This window comes from Salvelinus namaycush, chromosome 21 (genome assembly GCF_016432855.1).
Source record: "Salvelinus namaycush isolate Seneca chromosome 21, SaNama_1.0, whole genome shotgun sequence".
NCBI lineage: Eukaryota > Metazoa > Chordata > Actinopteri > Salmoniformes > Salmonidae > Salvelinus > Salvelinus namaycush.
The window spans coordinates 8,893,072-8,909,773 of NC_052327.1; the positions used below are offsets into that span (position 1 = coordinate 8,893,072).

At 42.6% G+C, this 16,702-nt stretch overlaps 1 protein-coding gene across 1 annotated transcript in view; it reads left to right on the forward strand.

Annotated features, from left to right (window-relative positions):
- The window catches only part of cspg4 (chondroitin sulfate proteoglycan 4), a 156,237-nt gene extending 140,035 nt beyond the window's left edge, over positions 1–16,202 (forward strand). Inside the window, exons 8-13 of the mRNA XM_039017980.1 lie at positions 272–448; positions 2,975–3,173; positions 5,462–5,593; positions 7,231–7,391; positions 13,672–13,855; positions 14,323–16,202. Of these exons, the coding sequence (XP_038873908.1) occupies positions 272–448; positions 2,975–3,173; positions 5,462–5,593; positions 7,231–7,391; positions 13,672–13,855; positions 14,323–16,202 (2,733 nt within the window). The remainder of the gene's footprint in view (positions 1–271; positions 449–2,974; positions 3,174–5,461; positions 5,594–7,230; positions 7,392–13,671; positions 13,856–14,322) is intronic.
- The last annotated feature ends 500 nt before the right edge of the window (positions 16,203–16,702 follow it).

Genomic DNA, 16,702 nt, shown 5'->3' on the forward strand with positions numbered 1-16,702 from the left:
ATTGCTTTTTGTTTGAGTGTTACAAACTTCCAACATGATAAGATAGTGATCAACATCTTGAATTATCACCTTAGTCCTAAATGTTTTGCCCAAAGGTTGCCAAATTTTGCCTAAACATTCCTAGACACAGGAGCTATTATAGCTTTGCTTGAGACTGGGATTAAACAACACCACTGTGTCCATTCTGCCAATTCTGTTTGCCTACCACTATTGTGTGACAGGAGAACTGACTAGTCTGTGTGACCCCCACGGCCCCTTTTGTTCTCTACAGGTGAAACTTGGACACATCTACTACTTACATGACAGCACGGAAAGCGGCGAGGACAGTTTCACACTCTCTGCCTCAGCCTATGAGATAGAGCGCCGCAGCCTCCCCGTTACCTTCACTGTCACCGTCTTCCCGGTCAACGATGAGGCACCTAAACTGACACGCAACACAGGACTGGAGGTACTGAGCTGTCGGTTTACCACAACAGTCGCCTACTGATAACTATATATTTGATGAGTGCAAACTCCTTTTAATTGCGATGTACTGTATTTCACCAGAACCAATACAAACGCTTTTGTTTTATGCTCCAGTTTAGTGCACACATTTAGGACACTCCAAAACCATTATGCTTGTCAGAAGTTGACAGTGTTTGTTTGTTTGTTTGTCTGTTTTTCGTTTGTTCATCTATGCTATCATTTATGTTTTGATAAGCCTTCTCAGTGGGTTGCCTGAAAACAACTTAATAGCTAATTAACTCTATTCATAAGTGATTTACACATTGCCACGAGTTATGAAGGACATAATTGGTTTGTAAACATCTTACTAATTAATGTACTTGATAATGAATACCTTAATTAAGTAATACCTTAGACACATATGGCAACACTTTATATTAGTAACCCTTTAAGGCCTGAGGTTCATTACCAATTTCTGTCATGGATATATTGTATTACCCGTCAATTCTTGAAAGCAAACAGTAAGGCCGTGTCTTAAATCTGACTTGCCTACTACTTGCTTAAACTGCATACTCTGTACTAATCGCACTACATACTATTTAGAACATACTGTTTAGTAAAACAAATGCAGTATGCAACCAATATCAACATACTAGGCACATCCTACTGAGAATGAGTCATCTAATGTGCATTTGCGTTGATTCCCACAATTCATTTATTTTGGCACAGCGCATCACCTCAACTGATTATCAGCTGTTGTCAGACACACGTGCGTCTCGAAAGACAATTATTTCCTCAATATTGTGTAGTGAAGTCTACTAAATGAGTATGACATTCTGGCATTTAAAGCATACTACATTTTCAAAATTTCTATAAAAAGTAATTTTTTCACATATCCAAAGTGCCTACTATTTAGAACGGAAATATGGGTATATTCGAACACGGCCTAAGTGTTTCAAAAATTCAGAATGTAGATTTTACTGTAGAGACAAAATGGCTGGAAAAAGCTATAATCATCTCACATACAACTGGAAACCGAGTGTGTCATTCAGCTTTGTTTACTCTGCCCTGTGGTTCGGCGTATCCACGGTAACCTGTATTTTGGGGAAACTGAGATGACAAGACATCAGGCTTTTGGCGATGCCAGGGAACCAGCCAATCGCAGCGTCTCTCGCACGGCCACAAAATGTAATATAATGATATGTCTCTCTGTCCGCATGCAGGCCTAGTGTTCATTCATACCAGCTCCAGCTCCTCCTGTGAATTCTCTCCTTAGCTTCCCTAGCACTGCTTCTGATTTAGGGCAGGAAAATGTGAGCATAGTGACCTACAGCAGATGATCAGGCATGACGAACAACATGGTCCGGTCGTGACTCTCTGATCGCCATAGATCCTGTTGGCCAGGCCCTTGCTACAGCTGTCTTCTATTAGGATATTTTCTCGCACGCCGTCTATCTTTCTCTTTCTCTATTTCTTTCCCTCTCTCTCCTCTCCCTCTCTTTTGCTCTAATCTCTCTCACTCTCGCTCTCATTTAATCTCTCTCTATCAATCGCTTTCTCTCTCCCTCTCTCTTTACTGGGATTTGGAGACGGATACAATTAAAACATTGACACATTGAATCATATTGTTGGCTTCAAAAGAAATGAGACATCCATTTTGTCAGATCAAGTTTAATTTGCAACCCTTCTTCCTGAGGAGTAAAAGTCATTGATTGTTATATAAACAATCAATTTCCAGCACAATTTAACTTGCCAAAATGACTCAGGGAAATTTATTGGGTGATAGTGAGGTAATGTTGCCATCTAGTGGAAAGTTAATGGAATAACTAATTATTTGATGGTGTACACACCCCCCAAAACATATTAACTTTATTGTCACGTACACTGGATAGGTGCAATGAAATGTGTTGTTTTACTGGGTCAACCATAGTAGTACAGCACCCCTGGAGCAAATTAGAGTTAAGTACTCTGCTCAAGGGACACATTTTTCACCTGGTCAGCTCAGGTATTTTAACCAGCAACCTTTTAGTTACTGGCCAAATGCTCTAACCGCTAGGCTACCTGACACCCAACACAGATGTGCTAGGCTACCTGACACCCAACACAGATGTGCTAGGCTATCTGCCACCCTACACAGTACTACCACCAGACAGCAGTAAGAAAGAATAGGCTTGGCAGAGCACAGGCTGCATTTCCAGCAATCGTCAATTTACATTGTCCATAGAGTACATTCAATTATATGGAGGCCTACATACAATATCATTTTTGGGGTATATAAAACTCAACTAGTATGCTCAATCAGATCTATTAAAAGTAGTTGAAACATTCTCATAGTTGCTGGTTGAATATATCACAATGGGTATGATAAACATTCTAAACTTAAAACTTTTGAAAATAATGCTAAATATAATGCACATCTTGTTTTACATATATGTTTTTTTGAAAATAGACTCACCAAAAGTTAATAGAGATGTATCCCTTTCCTTAACCAAGACCAAGCTCTGTTCTTTGGGCTTCTCTCTCTCTTCAGGTTTTAGCTGGAGAGGAATCGGACATCACCACCAGCATGTTGAATACAGAAGATGCAGACACCCCCATCAACGAGTTGGTTTATTCCATCGAGTCAACCATCAATGGGTTGGTGGCACTAAAGGTGGAACCTGACGAAGAAATCCAGAACTTCACACAGGCACAAATTAACAATGGGGAAGTCGTCTTTATCCATGAAGGTAAGGCTGTTTGAGCTTCTACCTACAGCCTCAGCTACCTCACTGACCCCAATTGACTCTGGCCACAAATTTACTTTCAGGCTGATGAATCAATCTTTCTGTCGAAATGTTGGTAAATAAATGATTTAATCGGAGCTACTAGAGTGTGCAGATTTTTCTTTTCTTTTTAAGGATGCAATTGGTATACCTTCTCTAAGACCTGAAAACCTGTGTTAGCTCCCTAGGCTTTAAAACATCAAAATAAAGAAAGTCGCACACTCCATGTATAATCTCCCAGCAATGTAATGGGTATTTACCAACATTTCGGCATCACTGTGCCTTCCTCAGGGTAATGTCATGAATACTTGAACCAGGTTATGTAGACACACAGTGCAATTAGTGTAACCAATGACAGTAGTGAGGGGTGTGTCATAATGATTAAGTTCATTAAAATGAATTAGTGAAACTGTTAAAAAAATAGTATATGGCATATTAAGTATATTACGCTATTGTTATCATATAGAAACCTAATGGAATATTGTACATCATATTAGCATCAACATACATTATTGTTTCATTCAATTTCACATAATAATTTTGTATTTCATTTCATTTTTGTTACATGTAATATTTTGGTTCAACCTTAATATATAATGAGCATCGTCAACAGGGGGAACATATTAGGTGTACGCTAATAAGCTGTAAAAAATAATTTTACGATTTATAAGACTTGTTCATAAAGGAACATTTGTTCATAAGAAGGGCCTGAGATCAAAGTCAATATTCAGACCACTAGGGGTCAATGTTTTTAGACAGGATATCCAGTAAGCCTCCCTTTGTAGTAGTAGGATCTCGATGTGACCTCCTTTCCTTGGTAGAGCAACATGCTCAATGCCTGTGTATTTGAGGGAGGAGATGGGATGGTTAGCTTCAACAAAGTGAGCTGCTACTTGATAGCCAATGTTCTTGGCTTTCCAGAAAAACAACGCAACCGTCTTTTGCACTAAATACACCAAGGGTTCGGAGAAAAGGAAAGCAATCCTGAAAAAGCACTGGCATATTCTGCAATCAGATTTTTAAAAATCACACACCTCTTCAAGGAACCCCCACCGGTGGTCTATAAGCGTGGTCGCAATATTGGAGATAGTTTGGTGAGATCTGACATGCCCCCTGAGCCCACTCAGACACTCTTGACACCTATCCCAAATGGGAACTACAAATGTGGCTCATACTGCGCACAGTGCAATAGCACTATAAAAACATATTTCTTCAGACACCCACATACAGGTTGAAAGACCCCTGTTAGAGGGATCATCTCATGCAAGACCAAGGGAGTAATCTATCTCATCACCTGTTCATTGTGGAAAAGCCTACGTAGGACAAACGAAAATACAATTATAACAACACATAGCTGAACCCTGCAGCTCAATCAGGTGTAAGAACATTGACTGTCCAGTAACAGCTCACTTTGTTGAAACTAACCATCCCATCTCCTCCCTTAAATAAACAGGCATTGAGCGTGTTGCTCTACCAAGGAAAGGAGGTCACATCGAGATCCTACTACTACAAAGTGAGGCTTACTGGATGTCCTGTCTAAAAACATTGACCCCTAGTGGTCTGAATATTGACTTTGATCTCAGGCCCTTCTTATGAACAAATGTTCCTTTATGAACAAGTCTTATGAATCGGGAAAATTATTTTTACAGCTTATTAGCGTACACCTAATATGTTCCCCCTGTTGACGATTCTTATTATATATTAAGGTTGAACCAAAAGATTACATGTAACAAAAATGAAATGAAATGATTATGTGAAATTGAATGAAAGAATAATGTATGTTGATGCTAATATGATGTACAATATTCCATTATGTTTCTATATGATAACAATAGTGTAATATATTTAATATGCCATATACTATTTTTTAACAGTTTCACTAATTCATTTTAATGAACTTAATCATTATGACACACCCCTCACTATTGTCATTGGTTACACTAATTGCACTGTGTGTCTGTCTACATAACCTGGTTCAAAGTATTCATGACATTACCCTGAGGAAGGCACAGTGATGCCGAAACGTTGGTAAATACCCATTACATTGCTGGGAGATTATACATGGAGTGTGTGACTTTCTTTATTTTTGATAGTTTATAGTTTATTTTCCGTTAGTCACCACCTCCAAACAAGCTATTATTCTGGGTGTGCGCCAGCTCATGTTTTTTTTTTAGCTCCCTAGGCTTTGTAAGCTTTATCTTTGACTCTGATGGTCAACCTATGCCACCTACTATTCTGAACTGTTCCTTCAGGTCTGGAGTCTGGAGGCTTCAGTTTTACCGTGACAGACGGAGAGCACACCTCTCCTCTCTACCGCTTTGTCGTTACGGCTAGACAGCTCACCATCACCATGGAAACCGGGGAGGAGCTAATGATCTTTCCAGGTGAGCTACCAAAAGCATGCTGGATCATGAAGTAGTGAACCCAACTTGACCAGACATTTATGATGAACAAATAATGGCCATTTCAAATTATGTCTCAGCATGGCTTTGTTTTTTTGTTTTTTTGATTGGATAACAAATAGGCCTCAATATCAGATAAAAATAGTTCCATGGGTATTTTGTAGCCTACAATGAATACAATTTCGGATGTGTAATGTTTAGCTTTGTTTTCTAGTATTTTCCCTTCTAATCCTTTTCCCCTCTTTAAATCACAACATGTTGACATTCCACACTTAGGCATGAAACACACCGAGAATCTCACTGCCGAGACTGCCGATAGGTACTTATCACAGTGGGAGGCCGTTTCTTTCTCTTGCAAGAACAAAAGTGGTACCTGCTAGTTACGTTTGATACCGGAGCTCTGAGGCATGCGTCGAAATCTCTAAGCAGTTTGCCGATGCTTGTATCACTTTATCAGAAGCACGTGATCAATAATCAACAACCACCTGATTGGTTTGATATTGGTTTTGGTAGGAGACAAAAAGGCTACACTGCACACGTGCTACAGCGTGTGCGACGTCATCTATAATCATTTGCTGTTCTTTTGACCAGCCACTAATATACACAGTGTTGATTAAAGCCTCGGGTAATGAACCTATTTTCGACACAATTGGCGGGAAATGCTCAACTCTTCATTAAGTTTCATTTTCCCATCACTAGTACCAACCCGGTAGTGACGAACATGGCAATGCTCGTCAGTGGCCAACAACTTGACTTTGAGCCAATCAGAGCGCATGAACCCCCAGATGGGGAGCCAGCAAGAGTGACAACAAAATGGAAAAAAGAGGGCATTTTCTTCATACATCCACAGTTAAATGTCATGAGCCAGTCACACTTCATATGCAATGTAGGCTATGGGATGGTAATGCACACAACACTGAATACTTCCTCCAAGCTAACTAACCACTGTAGCTAGTATTGACATTATAATTAAATTACAATGGATTAGTTTCCATGAAACAGCTGCCGGTGTTAGCTGCCATTTTAGTGCAGTGTCCTTAGCTACCTAGCTAAGATGTGCTAGCTAGCGAATATGCTAACATTAGCACATTAGCTAGATAGCTAAACAGTTGGCTATGGGCTGGCGCTGGGATTATGGAGAGTGAATTAAATTGTTTCTTGGTCATCTTGCTAAGTAGTTATCTAGCTGTGGCCATCTGGCTAGTATCAACAAGGGCTTTCTACAAAATAGCAACATTAGCACAGTTAGCTAGCTAACATGGGAATCTACACCATTAACTAAGCAACACACATGGACATGCATTGCCAAACAACCCTACTGCCACCTTCTGGTTTGGTGTATTTTAACAAGGCTGAGTGGCTGACGACTTCAAAGTCTTTGCTGTGTGAACACAAAAGAGATTGACTTCCGACACTCTGTTCAGAGGTGCTAAGTAAGTACTATCGGCAGGCAAACGTTTGACAATCCTTCTGGTGTCTGAGCTATTGGAAAGTCTGGCCTTAAAGGCTTAAAAGGTGTCAATGAGAAGAAGCTAAGAGCTACAATGACAGGGCATGTGTTTTATATCCTGCATTACATTCACTTATAGTGAACCTGTACCATTTTTACAATTTTATAGGAACAAGACATGCCATCACCAGTGCCATTTTGAAGGCAGTGACCAATGAGGATGGAGATGAGATAAGCTTCTCATTGGTCAGGCCTCCTCGCCTGGGAAGACTGATCTTAGCCAACGACAGGAACCAGTTTGAAGAGATCACACGCTTCTCTCAATCAGAGGTAAGACAGAGAATCCCCAGATGACTGAGAATTATTATAATTTCATTTCCATTGTGCCATCTTCTATTATAAGAACATTCCAATGAATGGATAAGACATTTACTTCCCTGGCCTGTGGGAAAAGTGTCCAGTCAGTGCATCTGGTTTTCAATTTAGGATGAGTTTGGAAACCAATACTTAGCTAATGCTGTAAGAGACAAGCCAATGTCAACGGCCCTGATCATGTCAGCAGGAAGCTATGTTCCATATTTATGTATATGCTGATGGGAAAAAGAAAGGAAAGCTAAGGAAATATTACATACAGTACATGCATCCAATGTAGGATCTTAATTTGACCAGTACTGACACAGCAAAATAAAATAGCAGCAACAGGATTTAAATGTTTACTCCATAATGTTGCTTGATGTAACAGCTGTTGGAAGGAGAGGACCAAGGTGCAGCGTGGTATGTGTCCATATGTATTAAATGAACACTGAAATAACAAAGAATAACGACCGAAACAGATCTGGCTGGTGCAGATACACAACAGGAAACAACAACCCACAAAACACAGGTGGGATGAGGTTACCTAAGTATGGTTCTCAATCAGAGACAACGATAGACAGCTGCCTCTGATTGAGAACCACACTCGGCCAAACACATAGAAATATAAAACATAGAACAAAAACATAGAATGCCCACCCCAACTCACGCCCTGACCAAACCAAAAATAGAGACATAACAAAGGAACTAAGGTCAGAACGTGACACTTGATCGGTGGTTAGGCTATTAGCTGGCCAAAATTAGGCTACATGAAAAGTGCAATACTGTTTATATGACCGTGTGTTAGTGTGGGTTTTCAGTGAATTTACACTACCGGTCAAAAGTTTTAGAACACCTACTCATTCAAGGGTTTTTCTTTATTTTTGCTATTTTCTACATTGTACAATAATAGTGAAGACATCTAAACTATGAAAAAACACATATGGAATCATGTAGTAACCAAAAAAGTGTTAAACAAATCATAATATATTTTATATTTGATGGACATTAGACCATCATAGTTGTCACGATCGTCGTAACAATGAAGAGAGGAGGACCAAGGCGCAGCGTGATAACAGTACATCTTCTTTATTTACTGAACACGAAACGAACACTGACAAACTATACAAAAACAACAAACGACTGTGAAGCTATAAAACGAAAGTGCAGACACAAGCAACTAACATAAAGACCCACAACCTACCTAATGACTATGGCTGCCTAAATATGGCTCCCAATCAGAGACAACGATAGACAGCTGTCTCTAATTGAGAACCAATCTAGGCATCCATAGACATGCAAACACCTAGACTGAACACTGCCCCATAAACATACAAAAACCCTAGACAATACAAAAACACATACATCCCCCATGTCACACCCTGACCTAACTAAAATAATAAAGAAAAGAAAGATAACTAAGGCCAGGGTGTGACAATAGTCATATTATAGTGTGCCTTGAATTGTAAATAAATTACAGTGTCACCAGCAAAGCCCCCCACGCCATAACACCACCTCCTCCATGCTTTACGTTGTGAAATACACATGCAGAGATCATCCATTCACCCACACGTGTCTCACAAAGACAAGGCAGTCGGAACCAAAAATCTCAAATTTGGACTCTTGACCAAAGGAGAAGTTTCCACCGGTCTAATGTCCATCGCTCATGTTTCTTGGCCCAAGCAAGTCTCTTTTTATTATTGGTGTCCTTCAGTAGTGGTTTCTTTGAAACAATTTGACCATGAAGGCGTGATTCACACAGTCTCCTCTGAACAGTTGATGTTGATGTGTATGTTACTTGAACTCTGAAGCATTTATTTGGGCTGCAATTTCTGAGGCTGGTAAATCTAATGAACTCATCCTCTGCAGCAGAAGTAACTCTGGGTCTTCTTTTCCTGTGGTTGTTCTCATGAGAGCCAGTTTCATCCTTGCGCTTGATGGTTTTTGCGACTGCACTTAAATAAACTTTCAAAGTTCTAGAAATGTTCCGTATTGACTAACCTTCATGTCTTAAAGTAATGGACTGTCGTTTCTTTTTGCTTATTTGAGCTGTTCTTGCCATAATATGGATTTGGTCTTTTACCAAATAGGGCTATCTTCTGTATACCACCCCTACCTTGTCAAAACACAACTGATTGGCTCAAACGTATTGAGGAAAGAAATTCTACAAATTCACTTTTAAGGCATACCTGTTAATTGAAACGCATTCCAGGTGACTATCTCATGAAGCTGGTTGAGAGAATGCCAAGAGTGTGCAAAGCTGTCAAGGCAAAGGGTGGCTATTTGAAGAATCTCAAATATGAAGCATATTTTGATTTGTTTAACTCTTTTTTTGGTTACTACATGATTACAAATGTGTTATTTCATAGTTTTGATGTCTTCACTATTATTGTACAATGTAGAAAATAGTAAAAATTAAGAAAAACCCTTGAATGAGTAGGTGTTCTAAAACCTTTAACTACCGAGTATATGTAAATCACAAAATTCATCTGCATCTAAAAAAAAAACTCTTGGATATTAAAATAACATGATTCACATTTTAATAATTTAGCTGACGCTCTTATCCAAAGCGACTTTCATGAGTAATTTGGGTTAAGTGCCTTGCTCAAGGCACATGGACAAGCCGACCTAGCCGCTAACCACTAACCGCTTAATCGAAAAATAATGATACAAAATAGACTCTGCATACTGCATTACACAATGCATTCAGAATGTATTCAGACACCTTTACTTTTTCCACATTTTGTTGCAGCCTTGTTCTTACAATTGAATAAATAGCTTTTCCCCCTCATCAATCTACACACCACACCCCATAATGACAAAGCAAAAAGTGGGTGGCGCAGTGGTCTAGGGCACTGCAACGCAGTGCTAGCTGCGCCACCAGAGTCTCTGGGTTCGCGCCCAGGCTGGGCTGGGTTCGCGCCCAGGCTCTGTCGCAGCCGGCCGCAACCGGGAGGTCCGTGGGGCGACGCACAATTGGCATAGCGTCGTCCGGGTTAGGGAGGGTTTGGCCGGTAGGGATATCCTTGTCTCAGTATGTAAAATGTAATAAAATGTATGCACTCTACTGTAAGTCGCTCTGGATAAGAGCGTCTGCTAAATGACTAAAATGTAATTTTTTGAAAATGTAGCAAATTTATTTAAAAAAAATTAAATATCACATTTACCTAAGTATTCAGACCCTTTACTCAGTACTCTGTTGAAGCACCTTTTGGCAGCAATGACAGCCTCAAGTCTTCTTGGGTATGACGCTACAAGCTTGCCAACCTATATTTGGGGAGTTTCTCCCATTCTTCTGTGCAGATCCTCTCAAGGTTAGAAGGGGAGCGTCGAGCCACAGCTATTTTCAGATCTCGCCAGAGATGTTCGATCGGGTTCAAGTCCGGGCTCTGGCTGGACCATTCAAGGACATTCAGAGACATGTCCCGAAGCCACTCCTGCCTTGTCTGTGTGCTTAGGGTCGTTTTCCTGTTGGAAGGTGAACTGTCGCCCTAGTCTGAGGTCCTGAGCACTCTGGAGCAGGTTTTCATCAAGGTTCTCTCTGTACTTTGCTCCATTCATCTTTCCCTCGATCCTGACTAGTCTCCCAGTCCCTGTAGCTGAAAAACATCCCCCACAGCATGATGCTGCCAGCACCATGCTTCACCTTTGGGATGGTGCCAGGTTTACTCAAGATGTGGCGCTTGGCATGCAGGCCAAAATGTTCAATCTTGTATTCTTCAAACCAAATAATATTGTTTCTCATGGTCTGAGTTTTGAGGTGCCTTTTGGAAAACTCCAAGTGAGCTGTCATGTGCCTTTACTGATGAGTGGCTTCTGTCTGGCCGCTCTACAATGAAGGCCTGGTGGGTGGAGTGCCGCAGAGATGGTTGTCCTTCTGGAAGGTTCTCCCATCTCCACAGAGGAACTCTGGAGCTCTATCAGAGTGATCATTTGGTTCTTGGTCATCTCCCTGACCAAGACCCTTCTCCCCGATTGCGCAGTTTGGCTGGGCGGCCAGCTCTAGGATGAGTCTTGGTGGTTCCAAACTTCTTCCATTTAAGAATGATGGAGGTGTTGTTCTTGAGGACCTTCAATGCTACAGAAATGTATTGGTACCCTTCCCCAGATCTGTGCCTGTCTTGGAGCTCTACGGACAATTCCTTCGACCTCATGGCTTGTTTTTTACTCTGACATGCACTGTTAATTGTGGGACCTTATATAGACAGGTGTGTGTCTTTCCAAATCATCTCCAATCATTTGAATTTACCACAGGTGGACTCCATTCAAGTTGTAGAAATATTTCAAGGATGATCAATTGAAACAGAATGCACCTGAGCTCAATTTTGAGTCTTATTGCAAAGGGTGTAAATAAGGTATTTGTTTTTTTTTATGTTTAATAAATTAGCAAAACTGTCTAAACCTGTTTTCGCTTTGTCATTATGGGGTATTGTGTGTAAATTGATGATTTAAAAAAAATCCATTTTAGAATAAGGCTGTAACAAAATGTGGAAAAAGTCAAGGGGTCTGAATACTTTCCTAGTGCACTGTATGCTCCCATGTGTGGTTGATTGGCATGTTGCAGACAAGTTTTAGTGGTGTTGAAAAGTTCAGCTCAGGACACAGTAACCTCAAAGAAGCACACATAGGCACATTCCAGCCTACCTTCCATCACATTCCCAGTCTCGTTACTGGCCCAGATCTATCTTCAACATTCTACACTAGCTCAGTGGCAGTGGAGGCTGCTGAGGGGAAGACGGCTCATAATAATGGCTGGAAAGGAGCTAATGGAATGGCATGAAACATGTGTATTTGATCCAATTCCACCTATCTGCTCCAGCCATTACCACAAGCCTGTCCTCCCCAATTAAGGTGCCGCCAACCTCCATTGTTCAATGGTAATCTAATCTTACAATACAGGATGCTAAATGAAGATCATGAACATGTCCAGCCACAAATAAAAATCTATGACACAAATCGTCATGACACAAATGAATAAAATAGATCACAAAACAGGCAAGATCAGAAAAGCACTTGATCAAAAGTTTATTTAGAAGTTGTTGATCTTAATTACTCCATCTAATCTCCAGGCTCACATAGGGTTATGTTTATCATCCTCATCACACAGAAACCAGCTACAGGGGTTTAAAAGTAAACACTGACACGGTGCTTATGTTGACTGGGTTGAAAGTAATACACACGCACACCAGACCTGGGTTGAAATACATGTGTATTTGACTATCTGATATTTCAAATTTAAAAAAATCTGTATTTGAGTATTTTCACTTTAACCTCATAGTCATTGAGCATTTCCAAATGCACAGCCCAAAACAAGTACTTTTATTTGAGCGTTTGAATGGTTATTTTGTCACGATCTTTGTAATAACATTCAGACCAAAGCGCAGGGTGAAATCAGTTCGACATTTTATTAGAAGTGAACCGCACAAAAAAACAATAAAGAGTAAACGACACGTGAAGCTATGGAGTGCTCACAGGCAACTACACATAAACAAGATCCCACAAAACACAGTGGGGAAATGGCTGCCTAATATGATCCCCAATCAGAGACAACGATAAACAGCTGCCTCTGATTGGGAACCATACCAGGCCAACATAGAAATAAAACAACCTAGATTACCCACCGTAGTCACACCCCGACCTAACCAACATAGAGAATAAAAAGGCTCTCTATGGTCAGGGCGTGACATATTTGTTTAAATCATATGCTGCTAAATCGTATTTCAAATACTAAAATACAGTGACTCAAATACACTCGCATGCATTTAACCCAAGTATTTAAAAATTGTATTTGAAAATACTGTGTATTTCCAAATACATTAAAATATTCAACTACTTATCTTTTCAAATAAAATATATCTGAATATGTCCTTTGTCAATTATTTTGTCCCCTAAAATGGGGTGACTATGTACAAGAGTGCTGTAATTTCTACACGGTTCACCAAGGCTGCACTTTAACCTCATAGTTATTGTATAATTTCATGACGCCCTCACACACACACACACTCGCTCACTCGCTCACTCGTCTCTCGCTCGCTCACTCACTCGCTCACTAACTCACTCACTCACTGACATATACACACACATAGAAACGCACAGCTACCTGGGTCGTGTTCATTAATTAAGCTCCAAACTGAAGATTACATGCTGAAACAGGGAGGAACTACCTGGTCTTGTCTAATGAGAAATGCTCATTTTTGTTGCTGAACATTTTAAACGTTGCCTTAATGAACAATGTCCTATCCTCTGCTCTTCCCCACAGCTGGAGTCCGGGGCCGTCTTTTACGAGCACCAGATGCCTGAGGAGCCCTTCTGGGTGGTCCGGGACTCTGTGGAGCTCCTGCTCTCCTCCCCTCCGGCCCCAGCTGTGCATCACGTCCTCCCCATCACCGTGTCCTACTACGCAGCCAGCCACAATGTCTCCTCACAGCTCTGGAAGAACAGAGGTAGGTAGAGCCACATGGATCTGGGCAGGTGCCATGTCAAAAGTGGTGGATACCAAAGAAAATGGTGTCCAGGTCAGTCATTGTATGGGATTCAAGGCGTTTCACAACATCTGAAAATGCAGATAACTGTGTACTAGCTAGCACTAGTGACTATTCCGTTGGTTCTATTCTACTGAGTAAGATAAATCAAGCTGACTTGACATACAGTATGTATTTGACACAGGTCTGGCTGTCTGTTATCAGTCTAAGATATGCATATGTGTCAGGCAGCAGTTTGTAAACAAAATGTTCTGTAAAAGAAAATCTTGCTATTGCAGGTTTATTGAATCAGGTCTGTTCATGGCATAATTACAAAGAAGCATTACAAGAAAATTTTTAAGCTATTTCAAATGTCATATAAAGAAAGGGTATGTAGCCCTAAACATCAATGGATAATCTTGTATATTATTTTTCTTTATTCTTCTCAGGCCTGGACATAGTGCAAGGTCAGAGGAAGGTGATTGACAGTTCCATCCTGGACGCCTCCAACCTGCTGGCCAGCCTCCCCGAGGCGGAGCGAGGTCTCTTGGACGTGGTCTTTGAGGTGCGCCGCTTCCCAGCGCATGGGAGAGTCACCCTGGGGGGCCTGGATCTGCCCCAGGGTGCCCCCTACTTCATGCAGAAGGATGTGGCGCAGGGCGAGCTGGAATACCTCCACGATGACTCTGGAGCCTCCGTGGACAGCTTCTCCTTCCGAGCCCGGCTCAACTCCCAGGGCCGCGCCACCCTTCCCCCCTCCCCAGCCCAGGCAGTGGTCCTGGAGGAGGTCTTCAACATCTCGATCCGGAGAAGGGACTCTAGTCCTCCAGAGCTGGTGAGTTTGGACGTTCTTCTGGAGGTTCTCCAGGGCTCCATGACGGTGATCACCCAGAAGTACCTCAACACCCGCGACGAGGACAGCACGCCCGACGAAGTGCGCTTCACAGTCTCCAAGGCGCCCACCAATGGGCGGCTGGTGGATGCCACCAAGGGCGACCACATCTCCACGTTCACCCAGGAGGCGGTCAACCAGGGCCAGGTGGGCTTTGTCAGTGACGGAAGCCTGTTGGACGGCTTTATGGAGTTCACTGTGTCGGATGGGAAGCACCACACCGAGCCGCACACTCTCCATGTAGGAGTCCTGTCCCGGACGCTAGTGCTGGCCAAAGCCCCAGAGATCCAGGTGCTGCAGGGGGACGACGAGACCCTAGTGACAGAGGAGATGTTGAGGGCCACCACAGGTGGCCCCAATGAGGAGGAAGTCCTCTACAAGATCACCAGTGTGCCCAAGTACGCTGCCGTCATGGTGGACCGGCAGCCCACGTCGGCCTTCACCCAGACCCAGATAAGGGAGGGCCGGGTGAGCGTTCGCTTCATCAAGTCCACCTCGCCCCGGGACAGCGTGGCCTTTGTGGCCCGGAGCCGGGCAGCCAACGTCTCCTCTGTCCTCAACATCACGGTCAAGCCTCTGGCCAACATCCCCCAGGAACTCCTGCTGCCACGGGGTGCCACCGTGCTGCTGGACAAGAAGCTGCTGGATGCCACGCCGCTGGCCAACAAGACCCGGACATCTCCCACCTTCAGCGTGATCCAGCAACCACAAGGCGCCCGCTTCGTGAGGGCTGGCGGGAGAGGGCCAGAGGGAGACGGCCAGCCCGTGGACACGTTCACCCAGAAAGACTTGGATGAGGGACGTGTAGCCATGGAGATCCTGAATGGAACAGGAGGCAGCCAAGCCCAGGACGTGGCTCGCTTCCTGCTCAAGGCCCATGGGGTCCCTCCCGCTGAGTGCGTTCTCTCCTTCAAGACGACCCCTTACAACGCCTCAGAGGTCTACCCGGCCACTCTCCTTAAGGTCCCTGCCGGGTCTGCGTGGTCCAATAGCAACGACCTCCCTGGAGGGGCGGGGTCCCCACGCATCACCCCAGCCAGCCCCCGCTGGAGGGGCAACATGGACTGGCCTCATGGAGGAGATGCCCCCACCACTGCCTACACTGACAAAGACTCCCATAGGAAGCCAGTGTTGTCCAGGAGGAACAACCTGTGGTCCATCCTCGTCCCCATTCTGATCCTCCTGCTCCTCCTCCTGCTGGTGGCCATCTTGGCTTTCTACTTGGTGCGTCGCAACAAGACGGGCAAACACAATGTGCAGACGGTGGCTGGCTCCAAGCCCAAAAACGGAGAGATCAGCCAGGAGACCTTCCGGAAAACCGACCCGGCCAATAACATCCCCATGTCCCAAATGGACTCCAAAGACGCCGACCCGGAATTGCTGCAGCACTGTCGGACAACAAACCCGGAGTTAAAAAAGAACCAATACTGGGTATGAGAGTTGACTGAATGCTTAGACATAGGAAACAGAGAGGAAGATCCTCTACCATTTTGAATGCGGCCTTCTTGAATCATTCCTTTTCAGTGTTAAAGACCTTTTTGCCATGATAGTATTAAGAAATGTGTATGTTTTGATATCATTGGACATTTCACTATCACATATTAACGTTGTGCCAATCCTCAGGTCAAGAAACACTGAATATTTCCATTGGTAAAAATGTCACCATTAACCTTAAGAGGGTTTTGCCTAACACGTATATTTATTTTTAGGACAACTGCTGGACATCTATGATGTACTTTTTCACAGGGCACAAATGAGGACATATTGTGTTTGCTAAAAAAAAATGGTGTGCTCCCACAATATATTCAGTATGCTATTATAGGACAATATTACTAATTTGACTACATAAACAGATTTATTTGAAGTTTTGGTAATAGTTTTATTGTAGTTTCGCTTTAACAGTAAAGGTGGACAAGTGTGTACATAATTCAACTCAA